This window comes from Vicugna pacos, chromosome 20 (assembly GCF_048564905.1).
Source record: "Vicugna pacos chromosome 20, VicPac4, whole genome shotgun sequence".
Taxonomy (NCBI): Eukaryota; Metazoa; Chordata; class Mammalia; order Artiodactyla; family Camelidae; genus Vicugna; species Vicugna pacos.
In genome coordinates this window covers 14,310,182-14,337,452 of record NC_133006.1, presented here as the reverse complement: position 1 = coordinate 14,337,452, position 27,271 = coordinate 14,310,182, and the positions used below count along the sequence as shown (strand labels likewise).

Sequence of the window (27,271 nt, the reverse complement as noted above, 5' to 3'; positions counted from 1 at the left end):
TTTTACTGCCTGGCCTGTTATCTACATTTTAAAAGCTTTTCAAGAGGAATGGGTTCTAAAGAAAAAAGACAAAAAGCAAATAAAAAAGTTCAGCACAATCATAAAACAGTGTTTAAAGGAGATTCTGCTGGTAAGTGACAGAAAAGAAAAAGAAACACTAAGAGAAATCAAGTACAAGGCCCAGCCGCAAAAAGGCCAAACTCTGCTGAGTGTAAGGATGTAAATGCCCTTCTTAAATCACAGCAGGAAAAAGCAGAGGCCTGGCAGCTTTGAGGAATCAAAATAAGGGAATTCCCTGGATCCTCCGCCCTGTCATGCTGACAACACCTCCTATCTCCTGCAGGTTTCACGCCAATCATTCCGGACCAAAAAGTGCTCTTATTTATTTGTTGCTTAAATACTCATTACTATTTTGTCCTGGAAGGATTCTCTTCCAGGAAGTTTTGTGGGTTTTTTTAACCTCACACAAGTGTAACATAATACAAGGCTCAAATTCACATAGATCACTTTCTTGGATGATTTCTTTCCTGAGCACCCAATGGAAAGACAAAAACAAAGACCAACAGTTTTCAGAGGGTGATTTTGGGCAGTTCTAAGGGTTCAACAGAGTAAGTGCCATTTTGCAGATGGAGAAATGAAGTCTGAAGTGTTAAGCGAACTGTTGACTTGTCCGAGGAAGGGTAGAAGGTTGTTTCTATTACACCTGGCACAACACCTGCATGGCCGAGATGCTGCTGTCTCCACTAACAAACCTCCTGGAAACAAACGTACTCCACACAGTGCAAGTACACTTGCTCCTCTGTCAAAGCTGCCACATAATCTTTTAAAACTCAGGAATTTAAAAGCTGTCTTTGCAACAGATATCTACACTACGCCCAGAGTGGCCTAGGACCAGTGCTGAAGCTGACTCTGATCACCCACAAAGGTGTGAGTGCTCACAGCATTTCTCAACAGCACAATGGGCTGTTTCTACTCTGGCTACCAGTAAGGAACTGGTTCTCAATTTGATTCACAAAGAAAAAAATGTTTCAGGGTTCTTATCTCTGTTTATTTACCTAACCTGTATATTTGTTTGCTCCACCTTGTTACAGAAGTATTTAAAATCATGGTTCTGAACAATACCTGACAATTTTTAACTATTCAAGCTGGTTTTTCAATGTGTAGATTTTATCTATCCTAGCTTTGCTCTCCCACCATCCCCACCTCACAGGTATGCAAACACCTATAGTTTCAGAAATAAGTTTGTAACATTCTCGGTATGGTCAAACTCAGAAAAACAGCACAAGGCAAAGCTGAGTTCTACCTAATCACATCCGTATTTCTTTCCTATTAGTACCTCTACCAAGCCAGTGGCAAGGAGCCAGGTTTATGGAACTGTCAGGTAGGCAGGCAGGCAGGCAGGGGTTAGGGAAACAAAAAGCCAAAAATCTGAAAGAAAGTGAATCTCCTTCACCCCTCTCTTCCCTCCTCTCCTGCTCAGTCTGTGACCTTGGAAACCACTTCTCCTGGTCTCAGTGATTCTGTCCAGCAAGAGTCACTGGGAAGAGCAAAGGGGCACAGAAATGAAAATGGTTTAGCTTCACTCACGTAAGGACTCATTCTCAAGTGGAAAATCCCTCTCTGAATTAACCAGTAGGGCCCAGGTCTGCAGCATATGCAGTTTGTTTCCCAGATCCTGACCAGGGAGGGCAGCCTCACTCCCTGATTCTCAGGGCAGCACTATGAGTGTCTCTTTAAGATCACTCAGTCCTGAAAGTGTTTTTCAGTTTAATGTAGACATGGAAAAGTGCGCCCTTTTTCCTAAAGACCTAGATGATTCTTTTTTTAAGTTTTTGACAAGGAGACTTTCCCACTCTGAGTTGTGTTTCCCTGATGAATAATAAGCTATGTGGCACCTTTCTTAGTAAGAGAGCACACCTGACCCATAGCAACATTTCTGGGATCTGAATCATAATCCTCTTGTACAAGCTGGCTGTCATTGTTAATACACGTGTAAAATCGCACCAGGGTAAGCCACAACCCAGAACCAACCATCAGCCTCTAAAAAGGAAGGATCAATGGTAACTTATTTTTGAGATCCTCCCAAGCCCCTACGTGGCCATAAGAATTATCCAAGTAACAAAAACAATAGGAAAATCCATCTTATGTGGGTCCAGGTGTCATCATCGCCCCAGACAGGAGTGGGGCAGGATAGGCTTCAAAGGACTCTTGCATCATGTAAGATTCTAGATGCTGACAAGAGTCTACATAATTATATTCAGTGCCCAACAGAGTACCACCTGAAAAATGGACTCCAGGGAAGGTTTTCACCCTTGATATTTAGGAGCAAAATACAACACTCTGGCTATTGTTCCTTCACAGATTCCACAGTGCCCTTAATTTAATTCTCATTTCAGCCTTTCTGAAATGTTTCCTTTTCTGTCCATCTGTTAATATGTGATGACCCTAATTAGTCACAGGCAGAAATAGATCCAGAACCTACCGTATGTTAACATGCCTAACTGTCAGGCAGTTGTGCCAAACACAGCTTAACCCCATCTTCCTTTCTGTCCTTCCTAAGGACCCAACAAAATCCTTGTGCTGCAATTGCTTCATGAATGAAGAGTGAACTGTCTTTCTTCTAGTGTAGTAACCTCCCTCAAAAGAGACCCACTCTGTTCTTTACTGTATATTCCTGATGTACTAATTGCATCCTCATGGACAATTTTAAGTGACTGAAATTGCAGGCTGATGATGGCAAGAGTGTAAACAGGAGAACACAGGAAACCCGCGTGTCTCAAACTTTTCTGTGACACACAGAAACACATTGCATAATACCTCCTAATATGCTCACACACACTCACACGTGTGTATAGCTGAAGCAAGTGTCAAGAAATAATACTTACCCTTATTAAGTACAATGCACTCTGATATTTTCTATTCTGCTTCATTTTTTTCTTAAATGATAGCCATGATCCACTAACCTGATTTCCAACTAACCAATGGTAGTCAATTTGAATGGGAATTCAGTTTGAACCGCATCAGAACCTTACAGTTGCATTCCACAAGCTAATTGTCTTGAAAAAGCCAGCAAACAGCAGAGACACTGACCAACCACAAGAACCAGACACATGCAGGTAAGCAGTGCCCTTCCTCTGTCCAGCAGCCCAGGTTCAAGTTATCTCCCAACCTTCTAGCTCTTCCCAAGTAACCCAAGGTGACTCTGTCATATGCTCTTTTGTTAACCTCTTTATAAATTCAGTCCATTCAATCTCTTAGGGTGGCAAAGCGCATTTACTGCCTACAGTGAATAGTTCCTTTCTGTCCCCAGATCATCCCCCTTCAAGCCTGAAGAGAGCTTTCCAGGAACCCAAAATTAAATGAACAAGTAGATAGTCCGTTTGTCTTGGTGATCTATTTTGTGGAAGCATGCACACACACAGGCAGCAGACCCACAAACACACACGTGTCTCCCTCTCTCTCCTTTCTCTGTCCCTCTCTCTCATCTTTCCAGTCTTAATCCCCGGCAGATGCAGCCTCTGGTGAAATGAGAAACCAGGGAACCCCCTGGAGCCGGGGGAGCTACTCATCGGCGTGACAGTGAAAGCAGTGGAGTCACTCTCCACACCACACAAGCGCCTGGCAAACAAGTCACAAAGTCATCTCAAGACCCAGGCTGGGAAAGGAAAGAGAGCAGTAGACAAACCCGAGGAGCCGCAACAGAGTGATCGACCAGGCCACCTCGCGAGGCCTGACGGCAGCCTGCCCCTTCCCCGGGAAAGCAGGTGAGCGCGGGCCGGGGACGCGGCGGTGCAGAGGCCAAGGGAACAGGGAGGAGGGTCCGGGTCTGAGGCTTCCATCCCCATCGGGACCCCTCCCGCCGCCCCTCCGCCCCAAGAGGGCCCACGATCCTCCCGCTCCGGCCCTTCCTCACCCGCCAGGGGATTGCGCCTTCCCTACTGCGGGGAAGAAAGGGAACCGGGAAGCACAGAGTTAGGAGCGTGACGTCCCCTCCTCCCCAACTCCGTACCGCCTTCGCCGCCCTGGAATATCCCGCCGCGGGCCCCACTGAGCCGCCTTCCCCCCCACGCGGTCTCTCACTCTGCGCCTGCGCGCTGGGCCCAGCGGGGCGGGCGGCGATCCGAGAGTGCGCGCGCGCCTTGCGTGAGGTAGGTGGGACCTGTGAGGCCCCGCCCCTCCTCCCCCTGCCTCCTCCCCTCCCCCTCCCCCGACACTGCCCGGGCCGCCGCAGGAGCCCGGAGCTCGAGCCGCCCAGCGACTCCACCTCCCCCTCCCCCAGCCCCGCCCCGCCCCAACCTGGGGCTCCGAGCCGGAGCCGAGTCTGCGCCTGGGGGTGAGTACGCGACCCTTACCCAGCCCCCTGTCTTTTCTTTGAGGAGCCTACCGCCACCCTAAGAAAAACCCCGGACTCAGCTGCGCGTCCCCTCCCTTCAACCTCCTGCGGGACCCAGTGGTGCCGCGCGCTGCCCCCAACCCCGCACGATCCTGAGCCTATGAGTCCTCCGACCCCTGCCATGGGTCCAGATGTGCACCGCCCTCTGTCCCCACCCTTGGAGAGATCCCGAGGGGTGGGATCTCCGCCCCCGGCCTTGTAGCGCCGTTCTTCTCCCACCTGCCGGGTCCAGGTGCGCGTCCCCTCCGCGCCCCTCCGCGCCCCTCCGTGGTTCCAGCTGCGCCCCATCAGCCCGCCGCCGCTGTGGGGAATCTGCCGCCCCCGTCCCCGAGTTTTGGATTCCAGGGTTGCCAAGTCCAATGCCCTCGGTGTCTTTTATCTTTTCTCCTGTTCCGGGGGCCAAGTAGCCGACCCAGGGCAGGGGTTCCGGCTTGGGCAAGGACAGGGTTTGCGAGAGCTGGCGCGAGGCCGGCCGCTGTCCCCAGCCACTCCGGCGACTGGTCGGAGGACTGGGGAGGCGACTGGCCCCGAAAGCGTCCTTTCCTTGCGCCCCACACAGTGCAGTTCATTCATGAACCGCCGGGGCCTGTGTAGGAGGGTGCGGTGGGCAAAGGATTCGGACGCGGAACCGGAGTGGGGCAAAGGCCCCATTGAAGGGAGGCGGCGCGCTTTGTCCCTCTTGGCCTTCTTGACCACCTAGGGAGCTTTGGCGCCTTGTTTCCCAGAAGAGAAGGACGCTTGGGAAGTGGAGAGGAGAGGTCAGAGAGGCCGGCTGCCCTTGGGGCTCTGTGCTGCCACCTGCCTGGGTCCCCTGAGTGGAGGTCTGGCCCCTCAGCACTCCACTTCCCTGGAGGGGGAAAGGCGAGGGGTGCACACACGGAGGGTCAGGACTTCTGTACCCAGTACCACTCTCTAGCCTCCCCTTGGGTCTGCAGCAGCCCAAGAAGAGTGAGGCTGTGCCCAGCCCCTCCTCAGGAGGGACCCTGAGTCCTGCCTCCTAGGCACATGTGAGGAGGGGAGTGGCAGTATCTCCTAGGCTGGGGGGGGGGGTGACAGCATGACTGTCCTCCAGGGTACCAGAAGGTCCAGGCCCTGGCATGCCCCAGGTGGCACATGCTAGGGCCTGCTGTTGGCTCACCCAACTGAGTCTTGGCCTATGGGTGCGTGGGTAGGGATGTGGCAAGGCAGAAGGCAGTGGTGAGCAGCTAAGAACTCCCTTTTGGACATCCTACAAGTTTCCTCCAATTTTAACAGTCTTGGAGACCTGGATTCAAATTCCAGCTCTGCCATTCTTTAGGTGTGTGACCTTGACAAGTTACTTAACCTCTCTGAACCTTAGTTTCAATTAAAAAGTTTGTGTACTACCACCTCCTTACAAGATTAATCATAGGAATCAAACTAGATTAGCACAGGTAAAGAGCCTGGCACCCTGCCTGGTAGTTGATCAATAGCAAGTTCTATTCTCTGAACTTCTGGCCCATCCTGGCAGAGCATCACCCTCCCACGCCCCTACCTCCCAGCCTGACACAGATGGATCAGTTTGTTTGAAGAGTTTGGAAACATTACCTGCACTCAGTAGCAGAGTCCCAAATGCAATAAAAGCCCTTAGGTCTAGACAAGAAGCCCACCTAGACAAAGGGAGTCTAGCATATTAAATTCTATATTTTCTTTTATTTTGATTTTTACCAGTTATGCTCCACAAATCAACCCTTTTTGTTCCATATTTTATTGATAGCAGTAGCTATTGTTTTATAATTAATCTGTGCCTTGAACTGTATAAAGAGCTTTACATAAGTCATCTTGTTTAATCTTCAAGACAACCACACGACTGAATTACTATCCCCATTTACAGATGAAGGAACCGAGGCCCAAGGCGCTGAGGTAATGTGCCTCATCCTGGAGCCTGTGCTCTTAGCCATCAGGCTCTGTTGCCTGTCCCCTATCCCTGCCTCAGAACCTGAAATCACCAGCCCAGTGCCTGAGTGGAAGGTCTGGGAGCTATAAGCAAGAGGGACGGCAAACAGGTAGAGATAGGGTGTGGCATTTCTCCAGAGCTATAGCTGGCAACCCCCAGCTTCCTGGTGGAAGTGGCTCCTCTGTTGACTGAGGTCACAACATGCGGTGGTTAAAAGCATACTTGAGTCAGGTTGCCTTGGTCTATGTCCAGATCTATCACAGACTAGCTGTGTGACATTAGGCAAGTTCTGTACCCTCTCTGTACCTCAGTGTCCTCCTAGGGTTGTGATGGGAAGTAAAGGAGATAATATTTGTAAAGCACTCAGAATACGAGTTAAACAGGTATTTGATAAATGCGTTCTTTTCCTACTTTTATCCTCATTTGTTGATATGTTTTTTCCCTTATCTCTGAAGTTGGTAGGAGTAGACCAAGGATACTAATATCTCTTTGTTACAGATTGCAAGACTGAGGCCCAGGTTACATAGTAGCAGAGCTAGCCTCCATCTTCATCTCCTCCAGTCAGATGACACTGCCTTTCTATGATTTCAAGCCCTAAATTAAATCTTCCCAAGTAACTCTGTATGGAAAAACTTTTTTTTCAAATGGAGGTACTGGGAATTGAACCCAGGACCTGTGCATGCTAAGCATGCACTCTACCATTTGAGCTATACCCTATACCCTCCCTCTGAAAAAACTTTTAACTTATAGCTCCCCACCCCTGACCATGCACATACTTCTTGGTGGTAAAATTACCTTCAGTTAGCTAGAAATAAAATCCTCCATCACTCTCTACACACTTCCAGCTAAAGCCTCAGTGTCAGACTAGAGAAATTCTGGGATACTGCTGACTCAGGCAACCAATCGTCTGGAGTGGATGAACTGCACCCCCCACACACACACTCCTACCCCAAATATTCTACCTCAGTGTCTCTTCTCTCAGCTGCTCTCAGTGAAGGCTTTGAGAGCAGCTGCCCTGGATGAAATTCAGCCCAGCAGCCCCGCCCCCACAATTAAGAGCTTGGAGTAACCCTGTCAGCAAGCAGAGCCACCGGCCCTGGCTCCACCCTTTCCTGCCCTGTGACCTCCATTGAGTAGCTTCTCCTTCCTGGGTCCCTGCTTCCTCCCCTGTAAAATGGGGAGTGTGTCCAGCCTTCCTCACGGGGGAGGTGGGAAGAGCAATGCAGTTGTGGAGAGGAGAGTGCTTTGTGACTGTAAAGACGGGGCAGCAGACAGACATGGTGATTTCAGTTACTAAGCATGTAGCTGGACCCTCACCCACCCTGCCAGGTTCCCTTAACGTAAGAGCACCCAGAATGTTCCACCTTCCTCAGAGTGGAGAGGATAGAATAGGGGGAGGGGTGTTGCTCCAGGGGTTTGTACCCATTATATTCTGGCCTGGTGGAGTCTTGGAGTTTCAGAGAGAAACAGGCAAGGAGTGGGTATGGGCTAAATCGATCTCTGGAGTGTGTTGAAGTTAGGAGTTAATGGTGGGGGAGTAATGTAGAGGCACCCCAACTACTACAGCCCCAAGATACCTATACCTAACTTTAACCTCTCCTGGTGCACCTTATGTTTATATACTCAGCCTCCCAGACACACCCACATACACACACATACATAGATCAACACAAGTTTACACATCTAAACACACATTCTCAGTGCTCTGGGATTCTCTAGCCAGAGAACACGTAAGGAGCAGTTATGAAGCTTCTGTGGTCTGCAGAGTCCTGTTCTACGCACATCAGAAAAGCATCAAGGTGTCCTGAAACATGTTCTAGCTTTAGAAAGAAGTTGACCTAAGTTTAAACCCTGGGTCCATCATTTTATGAGCAGTGTGACTTTGGGAAAGTTATTTAACTTCTCTGAGCCCTGTCCCCTTATCTTAAAATGGCAATGATGTCCAACTCAGGAGTGTCGATGATTAAATGAAAAATGTCTGTATTCTTGAAACAGTGGGCACTCCATAAATGGTGCCTGCTACAATTACTAAGTTAATGGGTATTTTTGGTTTGTTTGTTTGTTTGTTTTTTTAAGGCAACTTGGGCTGGAAAAGGAAGAGGGAGGCATAACAGGGCAGTTACTCCCTTAGCCTCCTTAACCCAGGCTTTTCAGACTCCCTAGGACCAAGTGAAACACACAAACAACCCCAGCTTCCCCCTCCATCTGAGAGCTGGTACTTCTTGGCCTGCAGTTGAAATGTTGGGAAGAGGCTGGGGGGAAATCAGGGATTGGTGGGCAGGAGAAACCCTCCGAGCTGCCCCCCGGGGCTGGGGGACTCTAGCTCCCAGTTGCAGTCACCGATTCTTGGTTTGTTGTTCTCTCTCTTTGTCTGGTTTCCTTTCTTCCCTGGAGAACAACCCCCGCCCCTCCGGCAGAGCTTCAGTGTTGTCAGCTGAAGGGGCCCCCAGGGGCCCTCCAGTAGAATGGGGGTGGGGCAGCAATGTCGTGGCCACACTTCTCCGCCCTGGGAGCCTCCCTAGAGCCCTGCTCATCTCGATCCCCAGGCGTTTCCAGAACACAGGCATCCCAGCTGGCTGCCCCTTTCATCCTTACCCATCCACCAGGACCGTTGGAGGGCTGGACAGTCTGGCTGTGGCAGGGAACAAGGCCGCAGGGCACTTCCCTGGCTGCAGGGGGCTTGGGCCGGCTAAGAGGCCCCCGCCCACTCTCCCTTCCTTTGCCAATGGAAAGGCTCGCTACAGGGCACAGCATTCCCAGCCTGCCCTGCTCCAGAGGTAGGAGCAGAGCACTCTGGGAGTTGTAGTCCTCACACCACTCCCGTGCTGAGACAGCTGGAAAGAGGTGAGGGAGCTGGAGGGGAAAAAGGTGTAGCTGCTGCCATGGCCCAGGAAGAGTAAAGAGGAGGGGCTGGAGTGAGCGAGGCAGGTAACACAAACCCAGAAGTCCTGCTTTTTAACCAACCTCCCACTCTGAATCCTTCTTCAGATCCCTACTCTGAGGACAGAGGGACAAGTCTAAAGCTGAACATTTTATTTTGAAACCAATTATATTGGGAAGATAATTAACAGAGTTGAAAACTGAGCAACTGGAACTATGCCATTTTTCTAACAGGGGTAGAAAGAGAAGATCAGGATGAGGTAACTGGCTCTTGACCCATCCACCCCTGGCCTGGAGCCACTCCACTTAGCCTTGGATCCTCAGACCCGAGACCTCTCCTTATCTTCCCTCAAGTTCAGCTCTGCCCCCTGCCTAAGACAGGCAGACGGAGACAGAGGCAGAGTCTGTTTGGAGAATTTGTGCATATGGAGGTGGTGGAAAGTGAATGTTAAGAGACTCACAGACAACTTCCAGCTTAGAAAAACCAGTCTCCCCAGTCCAGATCTGGGCCAAGTTCCCCAGACCCAGGGTAAGGTTGCAGCCCAAGAGCCAGTAAAGGTAAATCCATGTGACTCAACCCTCCCCTCCTCAGGCCCTTATCTCAGAGCCCAGAGCTTCCACTCACCCAAGCAGCCCAGGGATCTGCCCTCACTGTCCCCTCCCCACACCTACCCTGCCAGAGCCATGAGCAGAACCCTGAGGGGACAGGGGCTGAGCCCAGCTGACCACTCTGTCCTCTGCCCAGGAGGACCATGCGGCAGTAGCAGCCATGCTGCCCTTCCTGCTGGCCACACTGGGCACCACGGCCCTCAACAACAGCAACCCCAAGGACTACTGCTACAGTGCCCGCATCCGCAGCACCGTCCTGCAGGGCCTGCCATTCGGGGGCGTCCCCACTGTGCTGGCTCTGGACTTCATGTGCTTCCTTGTGAGTGCCCACATGCTACCCTCCATCCTTGGCACCCACATCCTGTACATAGCTGGCCAACACCGTCAGCTCTAACCACTCTCCCACCTGCTTCTGACTCCCCAGGCTTGACTGCAGGAGGGATGCCCCTCACCCAGCCCAAGCCTAGCCTCTGACCATTCACCCAAGCCAGGGTCCTCCCCTTCTAAGCCAAGAATCCTGCCCCTCTGCCCTGCCCTCCTGACTAGTCCAGTGGGTGGGCAGCCTCTCCTCCTGCCAACCACCCCCTCCTTCCTCAGGCACTGCTGTTCTTGTTCTCCATCCTCCGTAAGGTGGCTTGGGACTACGGGCGGCTGGCCTTGGTGACAGATGCAGACAGGTAAAGCCCTGGGACCCGCCCCTACCCCTACACACAGGTGCACACACACATACCCGCACACACAGATTGGAGACAGCCAGCTTTCTTGCATCCTTACTTTGGTGGGGGGATGAGAGGGACCAGTCCCAGAGTGGGCACGGGACGCAGAGGGCCTGCAGCTGGGCCTTTGTCCTTTGCCAGCTCCCAGGGACCTCCACGCCCCCGCTAACCCTGTCTGTTCTCTGTCCCCAGGCACCGGCGGCAGGAGAGGGACCGAGTGGAACAGGAATAGTATGTGGGGCAGCAGCCCCCTCACCCTACTAAACCAGCTTTCTCTTTTCTTCTCTTTCATGCTTTCCTTCTCTTCCTGCCACGTTGCTGGTTTCTCTTTTCAGTTTTCTCCTCTGCAGGCTCATGTTTGGATTAACGCAGGTGGTGTGCTTTGCAGAGCTGGGGGCTCCCCAGCTTGTCTCTGCCTCACTCCCCAGTCTCTCCCTTGAGCTCTGCCTGGGAGAAGTCTGTCCCCAAGTGCCCAGCACGCCAGCCTTCATGGCCGTGGCTGGCTAGGGTGGAGGAACCATCCAACCCACAGAACAGTCACCCTGTTGGTCGCAGAGACAAGACTGGGTGTCTCCAGTGGCTTCCCGCCCACTAACAGCTAGTTCTTCATATTCCAGGGTTCTCTGCTCACCCCCTCTGGAGGCCTGGGAGGGGGGCTGCCAGAGAAGCCTCAGTCTGGCCCTCTGTGTCCTGTCACCATCTCTGTCTATAGGACTGGCGTTGGAGCTGCAACAGCTGCTGGGGTGGAGGAAGAGGGAGGGTTGGGGACATCCCCCAGCTCCCCTCAGCCCCCGCCCTCTGGGGCTCTCCTGGTCCAACCTGTCCTCCATCCCCCCATTGCCCTGTGTTGGCTCTGTCCCCCCATCCCCTGCTGGTCAGCTCCGGAACTGCAGGGCCAGCTCACATTCTTCAACCTCCACTGGGTGATGATGAAGACTTCCCCCTCCCTTTGCCCACTGCCCGGCATCAGTGCCTCCTAGGTCCACCGGGTCCCCTGAAGGGAAGGGGTGGATTTAAGGGAGGCAGGGAGAAGGCAGTCACAACCTCCCCACCCTCCGCCCTGCTTTCGCCTCTGTGCTTTTTGTGCCTTGTCTGGCCCCTGGAGCTCTGGAGTGGGAGCCCACCCACTTCACCCTGCTCCCCAGGGGCTTAGACTCACCAGGCTCTCTGATCTCTCATCCTCCCCCACCCCCAGTGTGGCTTCAGCTATGCACGGGGACAGTCATGACCGATATGAGCGTCTCACGTCTGTCTCCAGCTCCGTCGACTTTGACCAAAGAGACAATGTGAGTGCCCCCCTCCCTAGAATTCTTAGCACCCCCTCCTCCAGGGGAGGGGGGCTCAGCAGCCTCCAGCTTCCAGTGATACAGAGTCAGGGACCTACGGAGAGTGGCCTTCTCAGCAAGGTTGATGCTCATCCAAGACCCACAGGGCTGCCCTCCAGACCCAGAACTCCCAGCTTTGTCTTCCACGGCAGCCTCCAGACCAGCCTGAGCCTAACATCCGTGACTTCTGAACATCATTTGCCCCAGTAGGGTTCTGTCCCCCCTCTACCAGTCAATCCTAAGAACCCCTTTTTCCTTAGCTATGGTTCTAGAAGTAATAATGAGCCTTCCAGGCCCACCTAACAAAACATACAGAATCCATTGTGCTGCCCAGAGTCTGCAGGCTGGCAGCCCCTGGCTGCGTGGGGCCGGCTGACCTGCTTGTGGATGGGCGCTGAGGGGCGGCAGCCCCTGTAGACAAGGCATGTACTTGGTGATGCATAGCAGACCACAGACCCATTTTATGTCAGACCCAACTCTCTGGCATTATCTGCCTAGCCCCCTATCATTCTGCCAGGGTGAGTCCTGGTCAGAGTGGCCCTGGTCAGTCCAGCTTAGGCTGGGGGCCCTGGGGGTGGCAGCTCCTATAGCCACTGTAGCAGAAGAAGCCTATCAGCTTCCTGAGTTGGACTCAAACTGGTAAGTGGCACAGCAGAGGTGTCGCCCCAAATGGTCCCCAGACTCGGGTGATGTTGGCAGCAGGTAGCACAGTCTTACATCTTGGCTGGAGGGCACCTCTCTCCCCTTTCCCATGTTAGGCCTGGCCCTTCTCCCTGTAGGAAGTTGGGGGAGGGTCTCTGTCCAGCCCTCTCCCATGTATCCCCACCCTGCCCTGAGTGGGGTCTCTGTCTGAAGGCAAGCCTAGGGGTTTGAGGGGAGGAGACTGCAGCTCACAGTGACCCTGGTTTGGTCACTCTGGGTATTCCAGAAGGTAGGTGGCAGGACCTCAGGCAGCGTGGCCCACCCCTCAGCCACACTGCAAACCCTCCGTGTTAGCTACAGCTCTGAAGGTCTCTCCAAACCCCGAATCCCGCCCATCCCCACCCTGGCCCACACAACTGTAGGTTCTGCTGCCCTCCTGGGTATTTGTGGGCATGAGAGCCCGCAGATAACCCCATTTGGCTTTGGTCCTTTTTCTTTTCTGAGGGCTGGCACCTTTCCCCTCCCCTTGTCTGGGGATGAGCTAGTCTCTGTCGAGGGCTGTGGGAGTTGTGACAGGTGAGCCACAGCCTGGCGGTGGTCATAAAGATGGTGTGGGGTGGAGGGGATGCTTGAGGGGAAGGGAGGCTGGGGTTGGTGGGATGGGGTCTCCAGCTGATAGCCCTCTGTCCCCCCAGGGTTTCTGTTCCTGGCTGACAGCCATCTTCAGGATAAAGTAAGTGAAAGGTCTTCAGGCTCTAAAGAAAGAGAGAAACAGAAAGAGAAACTTCAGACCTGTCATCTCCCTACAAAGATCAGAGGCCAGCAGCTTTGAGGGCATTAGCACTCCTAGCCAGCTCAACACCCTCCTCCCTACTCCAGGAGGCCAAGCCTTGGAGTCCAGCCCCTGCTGTCCCCCCAGGCCAGCCTCACCTTACCCCCACGGTCTCCTGTGTGCCCCCCTGCCTGGGGGGCCTGCTTTGCCCTCAGCTCTCCCTGCCCCTGCCACCCCATGAGAGCAGAGGCTGGTGCTGCCACCTCACAGCCTCCGTGCAGCCAGCGGGTGGGGGCAACAGGCAGGCTGGGAGCAGCCAGCCAGCAGCAGGCAGGAGCCAGTATCCAGCAGGCAGAAGTCAGGAGATGGAGCCAGAGTGCGGCAGGCAGGCAGTGAGCCCTGAGAGAGGCAGGAAGCCTGGACAGGTCAGCACCGCCACTGCCCCCAGCCCCCCTCGGGCCCCTCCCCAAGTCCAGGGGGCCTCACCAGCACCCATAAGGCACCACCACTTCCCAGATCACCCTCCTCTCTCCCGCCTCTGCCTCTTCCTGCTACCATCCTGTCTTCCCTTTTCAGATCCGTCCTCTTCTCCCTTTTCTCTCTGGTCCTCAGGGCTCTTCCTCTCTGCAGTCTTCTTTTTCTCTCTCTTTCTTTTTCTTTCTTCCCCCTTCTCATCCCTCTCCTCCTCCTCTACTTTCTCTTTCCCTCCCCTTTTCCCTGCATCCTTCCCTTCTCTCCCTTCCCTTCTCTCTCCTTCTCCCTCCGCTCCCAGAAAATAGGGGACCCAGTGACCCCCCTTTCAACTCCGTCCTGCTGCCAGACTGGCAGGGGCTAGGGCGGATGTGGGAGGGGGGTAGGAAAGGGCAGTCACGCTGTAGCCTCTCTGTCACCCTGGTCCTCCCCTCATCCCTCTGTCCCCCGGCACCTGCAGGGATGACGAGATCCGGGACAAATGTGGGGGCGATGCTGTGCACTACCTGTCCTTCCAGCGGCACATCATTGGGCTGCTGGTGGTCGTGGGCGTCCTCTCCGTAGGCATCGTGCTGCCTGTCAACTTCTCAGGGGACCTCCTGGGTCAGTGAGGGCCAGGATGGGTGGGGCAGGGAGAGGAGGGGGCGGGAGGGGGTGTTCCCTGACCCCACTGTCGTCCACTCCCTCCTCCCATCCTCCAGAGAACAACGCCTACAGTTTTGGGAGAACCACCATTGCCAACTTGAAATCAGGGTAAGGTTGTGAAGCTGGTCAGTGAAGCCTGGGTCTGTGTCCAGAGTCCAGGCTGGAATGGGGAGGGGAGGAAAGGAGGAGTGCTTGGGGGAGAGGTGCTGAGGCTGCAGAGATGGCTGTGGGGCCCTGAGGGCTTGGGATGGAGACAGAAGGAACGGATCCCAGAGATGGCCACTCAGAGAAGAGGGGTGTGCAGCCTTGGGCCGAGGAGGGCTGGCTGGTGGCAGTCGGAGGGCAGTGTAGCCAGAGGCCAGGGCATGAAGAGATGATCTCTGGGGGACAGTTCAGCTGGGACGGAACAATCTTGGGGTCTAGAGGATGTGGGGTGTGGGGCCCACCCTGGGAGGGGATCAGAAGACTGGTGACACTAGAGAGGCCCTATACCAGGGTTTAATTAACACTAGGGTGTCTGAGAGTTTTCCCATCCCTGGTGGCTCTATTCACCCCTCTGCCCCCACCCCCCAGGAACAACCTGCTATGGCTGCACACCTCCTTCGCCTTCCTGTACCTGCTGCTCACTGTCTACAGCATGCGCAGACACACCTCCAAGATGCGCTACAAGGAGGACGATCTGGTGAGTGGAGCAGAGCCCGGCCCTGCCCCCGAGCCCAGCGCCGCCCCTTCCCTATGGGCCTCCTGCTGGAGTGCTAAGGGGGGTCAGCCCCAGGGTGAGGCCAGTGCATTTGAATCCTGGCTCAGCATCTCAGGAGCACCCATCCTGCCAGTTAAGTTACCTCCCCCAGCCTGGGTTTCCTCATCTGTGGGATGAGAAAACCACAGTACCTCTCCCGAGGTGGGTGGGGAGATAAGGAGAGGCCATGCATGGAAGGCATCTGGCAGGAAACAGCTGTGGCTGATGTTCTGTGAGTGCATGCCAGCCACTGAGAGTAGTCCCTCCCCCAACCACCCCACCACATAACCCCTCAGGGAGCAAGGGGCCAGGGGGCTTTCTTCCTGCTCACTGCCTGATTTTATCCCAAGGCCTCCTTCCACTCCTGTCTGCTCCTCTCCATTCCCCTTATCCCCCACCCTCCCTGCATTCTCCGGGAGCCAAGCCTCAGGAAGGCAAACTGGCCCCCTTTCTCCCCAGGTGAAGCGGACTCTCTTCATCAACGGAATCTCCAAATATGCAGAGTCAGAGAAGATCAAGAAGCATTTTGAGTGAGTAGTTCCCTGCCCCTCCCTTGCCGCAGGACCCATGGACCCTCTTTGCCTTCCAACTCTGAGAGCATCCTCATACACCCCTCCCTCAGGGGTCTGGGGTTGCAGTAGGGGCTGGGGGTTAGGCTAAGGAAGAATTCTCTGAGTCCAAGGCGATCTAGCACTTGGATGATAGGCCCCTCCAAGAACAGGAGAAATATGAGAAATATTTAAGGGAGTCCTCTGGGCCTCTCCTCCTGGCTTGAACTGGGTCATGGATTGTCCACCCAAGCTCCATGGGCCCTCGAGGTGTGTGGCTGTCTCAGAATTGCATGTGGCACTCTGCAGTCTGGGTGCAGACTAGCAGAGCCAAGTGCCTCGAGTTTCATTGGGCCCTCAAGGGGCCCCAGAGAACCTGGGCCGCATCTCTTCTGAGGCTCTTTTCAGCTGGAGGTCTGTGTTGGGGAGGAGGGGTGTACACACCTCCAGGTGGCTGGAACAGCCTGTGTACAGGATTGGGGGTCCCATCGTGCATTCATCTGTCCACTCAGCAACTTTCTCAGATGCTGCCGAGCTTCAGTCACCGGGGAGAGCCTGGGGACTGTAAAAATGAGTAGAAGACCACTGCGCTCTTGGGAGGTTCGCAGTGTGGAGGTCAGCTGTAGGGGCCAGTCCAGGGTCTGCTCAGAGATTGGTCTAGGGTGAGAATTAGGAGCTGGCCAGCAGTCCTGATAAGGGACATTGGTGGTCTGGATCAGGGCTCCGTCTCTAGTCAGGATTAGGACTTAGTGAGGTCAGTTGGCCTGGATCAGAGGTCAGTCATGGCCCTGGATAAAGACGGGATGGGAGTCAGTGCCCAGTCAGGTCAGATTCCAGGTCCCCGTGTTACAGGAGATTGACCACTTTGTGAGCAGCCTTGGTGGGTGAATACTCTTTCATGCAAGATGCATTTATTGGTCACCTTCTGTGTACCAGGCATAAATAGATTAGAAATGGTCCCTGCCCTCATACAGTTCATAGAACAGCAGCCAAAATTAGATCATTAATCGTTGGTCAGTATGAGAGAATGATTTGGGGTCCCATCTGGGGTTCAAGCTGTGCTCCGCATTAGGGGGCAGTCTGGGTCAGGATTAAGGACAGTGTGTGCTCAGAATTAGGTGACATCTTAATGTTACCGTCTAAGTGGAATCAGCTGTCAGCTGGCACTAAGTCCTCTCATAACAGTTATCTTTTGAGTACCTGCTGTGTGCCTGCACTAGAGCAGGAGCTTGGAGATGCAGCAGGAACAAAAAGCCCCTGCCCTCATCTGCTTACATTCTAGTGGGACGAGGCAGACGATAAAGAAATGGACTAGTAATAGACACTGTGTTAAGTAGGGGTAGGTGCTAAGAAGAAAACCAAAGCAGGGAGAGGGACAGAGTGAGAGGGGTCAGGAAAGGTTTCTGTTTCCCAGGGGGTGGGCAGCGGGGCACAGACAGGGTGACACTGGAGCGGAGCCCTGGGCACAGTGAGCACACCTTGATTCAGCACACATTTGTCATACACCGACTACGTGCTTCATCCCAGGGAGACAGGGAAGAGCCAGACCCGATCAGCACCCAGGGGAGCTCATGGGCCAAGTTGACTGCTTCAGGGGTCAGTCTGTGGGTTTGTCCAGGAAACTGTCTGTGATTAAAATTAGCAGTCAGCCTCTAAGCAGGGGCTGGGAGGCCACAGTCCTAGCTGAAGTTTTTAGGATCAGTGGGGTGGGCATCATGAAACAGCCATTTCATTGACCCATCCATTCAGCTCAGCACAGCACAGTAGGTGTTTACTGAGCACCTACTGTGTGCGGGCTGTTTGCCCAGGCTTGGGTATGTGATGCGAGAGGCAGTCCTTGTGGAGCCCCTGGGCTAGGGGCTCTGGGGTCCAGGTCTGGGGTCTGTCTGGATTGGAGGACTAACCCAACAGAATCAGGGGCTGTCCTGTGTGCAGAATCAGAGAACCTGTGTGGTGGGGATTAGGGGATTAGAGATTAATCAGGTGAAAATGAGAGCTCAGCCAGCCACAGAGGGGAAGGGAAGGCCCTTCCACAGAGGAACCCTAAAATGGTTTGAGCAACAACAGTGCCAGGAGAAAAGCCTAGAGCCTCCTGGAAGGTACTTTTCAAGGACCCCAACCCAGATTAAGTTTCCAAATTCTCATGGGTTTGTGCGGTCCATCTTGTTACTTTAGAACCACGTTTCATACATCTTTAACCTTTGATGTTTCTTCCATTAAAAAAAAATACGGAGTCTCAGTCTAAATTAGGCATTAGGATCAGGGAGCAATGTGTGATCAGGATGAAAAAGGAAGTGCTCCTCCACACATTCTGCAAGCATCCCTCGAGCCCTTCCAGGTACCAGGAGCCAAGAGTCTATCTGGTCGTCTCAAGCTGGGGTCAATCTCTGGTCAGGGTTAGAGAGTCAGTCTTGGGTCTGGGTTGGGGTCAGTTGATGGTCAAGGCTAAGTGTTGGACTGTAACCAGGTCTTCTGGGAACAGGGTTAAGAGAACAACCCGTGACTAGAAACAGTTTCTCTCAACTTAAAGTTCACCAGCTGAGAATCTTCCTCAACACCCTGTAGGTATATGCACTCAGGTCCAAGGTCAGCACCCTCACCTCCATGCACACACTCTCCCTATGCAGACAAGCATGAGGAGGAATTTCGAAGTTTTTTTCTTAGAGAACTGTCGTTTTTGCAAACTAAGAAAGAGGGAGCTTGAATTGGGGCTGTGTGTCTTGAAGGCGATGGGGTCATGGAGGAACGTCTGGGGCAGGGGGGCAGTGTCCCTGCAGAAGATGATGTTGGACTGTGTTTCAGGGAGGCCTACCCCAACTGCACAGTTCTTGAAGCCCGCCCATGTTACAACGTGGCTCGCCTTATGTTCCTTGATGCAGAGAGGTAATGGGGCTTGGGTGGGGGACAACACCCGAGGGCCCCCTGCCCATTATGGAGAGTGTCTTGGCTGCCACTCAGAAGCCTGGCTCCCTTCCAAGTGTTTCCCACGGCATTTGATTGGAGTGCCTGTCAGTTCAGCTCTGGAAAGAGCTGGGCCTAGACATTAGAGTTTGTTGTGAGAGGAAAGGGGCCTACTGTCCCCACCCCTTTTGAGGGCATACCCTTTCTGAGCTACAGTGTGAAAACTTTAGGCCAGATTATAGGAAGAACTTCTGGCCCTCAAGGGATGGTGAGGAGATCTTGGGCTGGGGACATGTCTGAGCCATGCATCCTAAACAAATGCAAGAGCAAGACGGCCCCTGTCCTTGGGATATGGACTCTAGGACTCCCGAGCTGGGCTACCTGCCCATCCTCCGGCCAGATCCAGCTGGGCAGTGGGTGACTTAGAACCTGGGTCCCACAGGAAGAAGGCTGAGCGGGGAAAGCTCTACTTCACCAACCTCCAGAGCAAGGACAACGTCCCCACCATGATCAACCCCAAGCCCTGCGGCCACCTCTGCTGCTGTGTGGTGCGAGGCTGCGAGCAGGTAGGGGATGGGTTGGCTGTGGGGCAGCCCAGCCTCAGCTCAGACCTCAGGGCCCCCAGATTCCGAATAGGGGCGGGGGGGTGGGGGGGTGGAAGGTCCTGGGAGATAGGTCACAGCAGAGATGGATGCACCCCATAGTGGGGCCTGTCCCAGCACCCAGGAATACACACACACACACAGACACACACACACACACACAAGTAGTCCTTGCACATAAATACCCCAAGGTGAAGAGACGCCCAGAGGCAGCCAGGGTGGGGCAGGGGCTGCAAGCGGGGGGCAGCCCCTCCCTCAGCAGATCCCCATCTGTTCCTACATCCTTGAAGCCCTAGTCCCACTGTTGGGCTTCTCCCCTGTCCCTACAGTGACCAACCAGGTTTTCAAACCCCAAATCAGAAACAGTCAGCCACATAGAAAACAAACCTATGGTTACCAAAGAGGAAGAGGGGAAGAGGATAAATTAGAAGTTTGGGATTAATAGGTACATACTACTATATATAAAATAGATAAACAACGAGGTCTTACTATATGCCACAGGGAACTACATTCAATATCTTGCAATAACCTATAATGAAAAAGAATCTGAAAAAGAATATATATATATATTGCTATGTTGTACACTAGGAGCTAATACAACATTGTAAACCAACTATACTTCAAAAATAAAAAAGGAAAAATCAGTCAAGAGGATAGCTTACACTGTATTTACTAGCTCCGTGGCTGTAGGCAAGTTTCTGGACTGCTCTGTCCTGTTTCCTCGTCTGTAAGATGGGGCGGCTTGTACCTACATCCCAGGGTGATTGTAGGGATAAGCGAGTGAACACACAGAGCTCAAAGCAGTGCCTAGGCTGCAGGGGGCTCTGGGGTGGTGCTGCGGGGACTGGTGGCTCTGACCAGGGCCACACCTCGCCCGCCCTGGCAGGTGGAGGCCATCGAGTACTACACGAAGCTGGAGCAGAAGCTGAAGGAGGACTACAAGCGGGAGAAGGAGAAAGTGAACGAGAAGCCTCTGGGCATGGCCTTCGTCACCTTCCACAATGAGACTATCACTGCCATGTAAGCCCTGCCTGCCCACCGCAGCCCCCAGGGACCAGCTGGGGCTCCAGGCCCTGGTAACCATGTCCCCCTCCCCCAGCATCCTGAAGGACTTCAACGTGTGTAAGTGCCAGGGCTGTGCCTGCCGCGGGGAGCCCCGCGCCTCCTCCTGCAGCGAGTCCCTGCACATCTCCAACTGGACTGTGTCCTATGCCCCTGACCCCCAGAACATCTACTGGTGAGCAAAGGGGGAGAACAGGGCAGTATCGTGGGGCCGAGGTGGGCGCCAGTGGGGGAGGAGTGGGGAGGAGAGGGAGTCCCTAGGTGTCCCTGGGGGCAGATCAGGCATGCGGCCCTGGAGTGATGCCTCCCCACCTTCCCAGGGAGCACCTCTCCATCCGCGGCTTCATCTGGTGGTTGCGCTGCTTGGTCATCAATGTTGTCCTCTTCATCCTTCTCTTCTTTCTCACCACCCCGGCCATCATCATCACCACCATGGACAAGTTTAACGTCACCAAGCCTGTGGAGTACCTCAACGTAAGGCCCATGCCCAACCCCTCCATGCTGTGTCCCAAGATGCAGATAGCAGGCCCCAAATCCCTCCTCGGGGGAAGCCAGATGCCGTCCTGCCCAGTCTCGCTCCTGTTTTGCTTTTCCAGCCCGGCCCCACTAAGAAGGTCCCACACGGCCATGGGCTGCCAACCTCTCTGTGCACTTCCCGCAGGCTCCCTGCCACCCACCCCCCCAGGAGAGGCCTCCCTTGAGTTTGTACATACCTAGAGGGGCTCCTGGGGAAGAGAGAGAGCCTATGTCCACTCCTAACTGACCCTGTGACCTCAGGCTAGCCCTTCTCCAATCCCTTGGTCTCTCCAACTGAAGAATGAAAGGTTCAGACCAGATCATTGGCTTCCAAACTTGGACTCTAATGCCTTTACCAAAAGGAATCTTTCATGAAACCCAATGAGGAAAAGCAAGATTGCTCAGATGGCAGTAGTGAGGGACCACTTCTGCTGGTGTCCCCTAGTGAGAACACACAGCCCTCCTGCCACACACACAGAGCAAACCTCCCTGGAGCCTCAAAAGTTGACAGGAAGGCGCTTTGAAAATCACTGAGTGATAAGAGCATAGTAGATGAGACCCAGGGTGCCTGGGTTCCGATCCCCAACCAACTGCTTACTAGCTGGATAATTTACTGCATCTTATTTTGCCTCTCATCTGTAAAATGGGGTAATAACATTGTTGTAGGGATTAATACATGAAAAGCACATGATCGGTGCTTGGCACATAGCAGGTGTTCAGAAATGCTAACTACTAATATTGCTCACCATGGGATTGCACATATGGCCCTGGCCATCCCCCTCACCCATTGCCCTCTAGATGTTCTGGACTTCTGACATGCGGCCCTGAGAGCTGGGGGACCCAGGGCTCAGTAGAGGAGGGGCAGGTGAGCAAAGCAAATGAGGCTCACTAGACTGCCCCCACCTGACGCACCCCATGCTCTCTGCAGAACCCCATCATCACCCAGTTCTTCCCCACCCTGCTGCTGTGGTGCTTCTCAGCCCTGCTCCCCACCATCGTCTACTACTCTGCCTTCTTTGAAGCCCACTGGACACGGTGAGGCACCCCTCACACAGCACCTCCCTGTGGCCCTCCGCTCTCAGGCTCCTTGCCTGGGCAGTCCCAGAGCTGGCAGGGGAGGGATGGTGACCAGCACCCTCACCTCGGGAAGCCCCCCTCCTTCCCAGGGAGCCCCCCAGGACACCACACTAGCTGGGGGAGAAGGCACGGGGGCTGGCTCACCTGACCTGTGCCCCCGTGCCCCCGCCCCAGCTCCGGAGAGAACAGGACAACCATGCACAAGTGCTACACCTTCCTCATCTTCATGGTGCTGCTCCTGCCCTCGCTGGGACTGAGCAGGTGGGCTTCGGAGGAAGGGGTGGGGACTGGAGTGGGGGGCTGCAGGAGGGGGCGGGGGAGCAATCCAGGCTCCCACCTCCTCTACAGAGTCGGGAGCCCAATGTCTGGGGAGCATCCCCAGAGCTCGTGGATGGAACTCGCCCCTCCCCTGCTGTCCTGGGCCATTCCAGCCACCCCTACCTCTCCTCTCCTGTCCTCTCCTCTCCAGCCTGGACCTCTTCTTCCGCTGGCTCTTTGACAAGAAGTTCTTGGCTGAGGCAGCTATTCGGTTTGAGTGAGTAACGAGGGTCCCCAGGGAAGGAGGCCAGATGATGGGGGTGGGTATTCCCCCACAGGAGGGTGCAGTAAAGCTCCCGCTCCTGCGGCAGAGAAGAGAAGGGGGCTTATATCACAGCTGGGCAGGGTCGTCCCAATGGTTGCTGTCTAGGGGTCTCTGGATTCTGAGGTCACCCCTGAGGTGTGTTCGGGGCCTTGAGGCCCTTGCTCTGAGGGTTTCTATGGCAGCCTCTGGGGCTTGTATCCTGAGACTAACCATGGGAATCTGGAGCTTCACTGCGAGGTTGAGGGGGGTCTGCAGTGGGATCTTGGTGGGACTGTGGGAGGGACATGGGGGTTCTTAGAGGTACCCCTGAAGGTCTGTGGAGCCCACACCTTTGCGTATCTATGGAAGGCTCTTGGGATCACACTTCGGAGCACGGGTTCTGGGAACACGTCTGAAGTCTTGGGCTGTTACTCAGCATGTGCCTGTGGAGTTCTCCATGGGGCCCCTCCCCTGGGAATCCCTGTCAGGGGGTCTAGGGGGACACATACTAAGTCTCTATATAGGGGTGCAAGCTCTGGGGGACTTGCTGTAGGCCCTCTGTGGTAATCTTGGGCTCATACTTGGGGTGTCATGGGTACTGACAAAGGTCCCTGGGTTCCCTCTCTGGAGATCTCTGTCCGAGGCTACAGACTCTAGGAGTAATTCTGGGTGAAGTTAAGGTCTAAGGCAGGGAGCCTTCTGAGTTTTCCTGGGGCTCACACCTTGGCAGGTCTCTGGGGTCTCATGAGCGTTTGGCTGTGGAGATCTCAGGCAGTCATAGCCTGAAAACTGGTGGCCTCAGGGGTCTTGAGCACTGTCTCCGTGAGTCTTTATGGGGCTCAAGCCTCTGGGCTCGCTCACACTCACACTCACACTGAGGGTGTCTGGGGTTACTTTGGCGACATCTGTGGGCACTCTGGCATCTGCCTTTAGTGTTCATACCCCAGGGGACTGGGAAACGGGTACTTTGAGGGCTCAGCTGGAGGGTCCACTGAGGTGGAAGAAGACACCTTGAGGGCACAGGCATGCTGGCAGTGGGCACGCGGCCACTGGGTCCCCCAAGGGTGCAGAGCTGGAGCGCCTGGTGCCCGCAGGTGCGTGTTCCTGCCAGACAACGGCGCCTTCTTCGTGAACTACGTCATTGCCTCGGCCTTTATCGGCAACGCCATGGACCTGCTGCGCATCCCGGGCCTGCTCATGTACATGATCCGGCTCTGCCTGGCTCGCTCCGCCGCCGAGAGGCGCAACGTGAAGCGGGTACGGCCCGCACAGCGCCCCCTGGTGGACCCAACCAGAAACAGCGGCAGCCGTGCTCGAGTGTTGGGGCACAAGGGTGCTGGGAATCCCAGAGCCGAGTTCCATGGCCCTGGGTTATCCCCTTCCCATCTGGGGCCTCAGTTTTCCCACGTGTACAGCGATGTGTTGACATAGCTAACCCTGAAGGCCCTAGCCAGTGCTGACAGTCTAGTGTTCTGTAATAGGTGTTGGGGGAGGTCTGTGTCTAGACCTAGGGTCCCTCTGCCCTAACCCACAAGAGGGCTCTGGGCATCCCATTCCCAAGCCCACCCACCTGCCAACCCCTGATCCCTCGAAGGCCCCTCCCCACACCCTGTCACTGTACCCACCCTGACCTCTGTCTCAGCCATAGCTCCTCTCTCCATCGGCTTTGCCCTGCCCTGCCCTACCCTGGACACTGGGTTCCTTTCCCTCATGGCTTCTTTCCTGGCCCCAGGGTTCCTGTCCCCCTCCCTCCTCCCTCCTCCCACCTGCCCTGAACCCCTCCAGCCCAGCCCTCCCCCCCTCCCCTCCCTGAGCCACCATCCTGCCCATCTCCCCCCCAGCATCAGGCCTACGAGTTCCAGTTTGGCGCAGCCTACGCCTGGATGATGTGCGTCTTCACGGTGGTCATGACCTACAGTATCACCTGCCCCATCATCGTGCCCTTCGGTAGGCACCGCCGCGCCGGGACCTGGGCCCTGCTCGGGGGGACCCAGGATCTCTCCTGCTCCACTCTAGCAAGGCAGGCCATCTGAGTGGACAGGGCCCCGGCTGGGAGACCCGCCCCTCGGGCCTCCCGCCAGGTCCCTGGCTCAGTCTGGGGCCTGGCCTGGGGGGAGGAGGGGAAAAGCCATGTCAGCTCAGGCTGGACCCAGCTGGTGTACTGGGCCCTTGGGCCAAGTCTCCCCAACACGGCCACACTCACTCACCAGTGCCTTCACTCAAGTGGATGTGCTTGGACACGTCACATACCCACTGAGGTGTGTACACACACACACACATGCACACACACACACACACACACACACTCCTACACAGGATCCATGGGCACACATGTACACAGCTCTATAAACTCAGGAATTTGGATTCCGGGGTGGGATTTCATGGAAATACCCCACTGTAGCTAAACCATGTGACTTGGGCAAGTCCCTCTTCCTTCTGAGCAAATTTAGCAACGTTTCTCTTCAGCCTCATTATTACCCCTACTAGTGGCCTCTCCTTTCCCCCCACTAACATCCTAACCCCTTCACTGCCCTCCCTGGTTATCAAAGGCAGAAAACTCCCAAACTAACCACCTTGTCTTCATTTTAAATTTCCCATTCCCTCAGCCTCCAGGAAAATAGAACTTACCAGCTAATTAATACTCATCTGTTCAGGGACAGGGATAGAAAAAATGATATGGGTTTTACGAGGATGTTTGTTGACCCAAACAAAAGGCTTTCTAATAAAATTCCTAGTGAGGGGCTTCAGAGGGAAAGGGTCGAAGCAGAGGAAGCCGAGGTTCTGTGGCCCTGCAGGGAGCTTGGGGCTCTGTCCTGCACTGGGACTGGGCAGAAGAAGGGGAGCCAGCCCTTCGGTGACCTCAGAAGGCCCAGGACAACCATGATGGACCAAAAAGGTCCAGCAGTGCTGGTGCCGAGGTCAGGGCCCGTGTGGCTTCCCCCAGGGCTCATGTACATGCTGCTGAAGCACCTGGTAGACAGGTACAATCTCTACTACGCCTACCTGCCGGCCAAGCTGGACAAGAAGATCCACTCGGGGGCCGTGAACCAGGTGGTGGCCGCGCCCATCCTCTGCCTCTTCTGGCTGCTCTTCTTCTCCACCATGCGCACAGGTGAGGGCCACCCGCCACCCTTGGGACCGGGGGTGGGATGGGCAGAGGAGAGTCCCGCCAGACTCAGGCAGAGCAGGCCACAGGAGGGGGAGCGGGGGTCACAGGCCAGGGGCCTGGGAGAAGCCACAGCTATGGGAGTGTAGGACTGCTCTCAGAAGGGAGCAGAAGCCCTGGGAGGAGCCCAGAGGAGAGGAAACAGCCCATTTTCTGCCTTCCCCCCCACACACCAGGGTTTCTAGCCCCTACGTCCATGTTCACATTCGTGGTCCTGGTCATCACTATCGTCATCTGTCTCTGCCACGTCTGCTTCGGACACTTCAAATACCTCAGTGCCCACAACTACAAGGTGTGGGGCGAGGGGGGCAGGGGGAGGGCTGGGAGCTGAGGGCAGGGGCAGCAGGGATGACAAGAGGGCATGGGGTCAGGGTTGCGGCTGAGGGCAAGGGCGTTCCCCTCACTCCGACTCATCCTGGGCCTCTCAAGATTGAGCACACGGAGACAGACACCGTGGATCCCAGAAGCAATGGACGGCCCCCCAGTGCTGCCGCTGTTCCCAAATCTGCGGTGAGTGCCCCGCTCCGTGGCCAAGGGTGGGGAAGGGCCTCTGGTGGAGATTCAGCCCCAAAGCTGGGTGTCCCATTAGTTGTCCAGAAAGGGAAGCCTGTTCCAGACACCGGAGTGGTGGGGAGCAGGGGCAGGGAGATGTCTGGCTTCACCGGGTGGGAGCTGCACCACCTCTTCCTGGGAGGAGGACCACTGCCCCTCCCCCCGCAGGCCCTGAGATTCCGCATCACCCCCTCCCCACGAGGGGCAGCTGTACACACTCACCCCCGCAACCTTCCCCTTTCAGAAATACATCGCTCAGGTGCTGCAGGACTCAGAAGTGGATGGGGATGGGGGTCCTGGGAGCTCAGGGGACGAGCCCCCGTCGTCCTCGTCCCAAGATGAGGAGCTGCTGATGCCGCCCGACGGCCTCACGGACACAGACTTCCAGTCTTGTGAGGACAGCCTCATAGAGAATGAGATTCACCAGTAAGGGGAGGGGGGCCCTGGAGGCCACACCCTGCCCCCACCCCCTCGCCCCACCACGGACACTAAAACGCTAATAATTTATTAGATCTAAAGCCCTTTCCTCCCCCCTTCCCCTGCTTTCATTAAGGTATTTAAACCTGGGGATTTCACCGCTCTCCCCCACCACAGAGGGAGGGAGGGAACCCCCAACCTCAGTGAGGAGAGCCCCGAGCCGGCCCCGGGGCAAAGAGGGGTGTGGACAGGGTTCCCCCAGATCAATGCCCCCCTAGGCTGGTATCGTGGTCAGGAAAGGGTTCATGAGAGCCAAGCGGGGTACCTGGTGCCATGGCTGGAGACCTGGGGGGGCAGGTGGATCAGGGGCTGCCTCCCCAGCTCTTATCTCTCCCCCAACTCCCCCTGGGATCTGGCACTCCAGGGAAGTGGAGCCTCCAGCCCCTACGGGGTTGCATGAGAGGGGAGGGGGTGCTGAGCGGGAGGAAGAGTCAGGCCCTGAGCCGGGGGGGGTGACCTGGGGGTGGGGGGTGGGCATGGCTGACACTGGAAAATGGGTTTTTGCACTGTTTTTTTTTTTTTCCTTTAAAATAAAAATGAAAAGCTCAGAGGCAGGTGTCTGATTTGTGCTGCTGCCCTGGACACATGGCTGGGGTCCAGCCACCCTTCTGTTGGTCTGGAGGACCTGTGGGGTCTGAGTCCCTACATGACCTGGGCAAGAGACTTCTTGAGTAGAGCCTCAGTTCTCCGTCCAGAAGAGG

At 55.1% G+C, this 27,271-nt stretch overlaps 2 protein-coding genes across 7 annotated transcripts in view; one reads left to right on the top strand and one right to left on the bottom strand.

The window, feature by feature from the left end:
• The window catches only part of MRPL14 (mitochondrial ribosomal protein L14), an 11,982-nt gene extending 7,098 nt beyond the window's left edge, over positions 1-4,884 (bottom strand). Inside the window, exon 1 of one of the 3 annotated variants that reach the window (XM_006201956.4) lies at positions 4,613-4,884. In XM_006201956.4, the coding sequence (XP_006202018.2) occupies positions 4,613-4,681 (69 nt within the window). In that variant the 5' untranslated portion in view covers positions 4,682-4,884. Of the gene's footprint in view, positions 1-3,913; positions 4,141-4,612 lie in introns of those variants that run through there. The other 2 variants (XM_072944921.1, XM_072944920.1) reach the window with 2 other exon arrangements.
• On the top strand, positions 3,509-27,117 carry TMEM63B (transmembrane protein 63B). Of its 4 annotated transcripts, none has more exons than XM_015237395.2 (24): positions 3,509-3,764; positions 9,934-10,116; positions 10,395-10,474; positions 10,706-10,744; positions 11,709-11,799; positions 13,176-13,213; positions 14,184-14,326; positions 14,425-14,476; positions 14,942-15,050; positions 15,567-15,637; positions 18,458-18,538; positions 18,999-19,122; positions 20,045-20,178; positions 20,258-20,395; positions 20,541-20,694; positions 21,665-21,771; positions 21,988-22,074; positions 22,283-22,348; positions 23,470-23,632; positions 24,217-24,322; positions 25,320-25,487; positions 25,718-25,833; positions 25,971-26,051; positions 26,338-27,117. In XM_015237395.2, the coding sequence occupies exons 2-24, from the start codon at positions 9,958-9,960 to the stop codon at positions 26,521-26,523; spliced, it is 2,493 nt and encodes an 830-aa protein (XP_015092881.1). In that variant the 5' UTR covers positions 3,509-3,764; positions 9,934-9,957; the 3' UTR covers positions 26,524-27,117. The 4 variants fall into 4 exon arrangements, with proteins under 4 accessions (XP_015092881.1, XP_015092880.1, XP_072801019.1 ...); XM_015237394.3 differs by lacking the exon at positions 3,509-3,764 and adding an exon at positions 4,202-4,333; XM_072944918.1 differs by lacking the exon at positions 3,509-3,764 and adding an exon at positions 9,699-9,717.
• Positions 27,118-27,271: the final 154 nt, after the last annotated feature.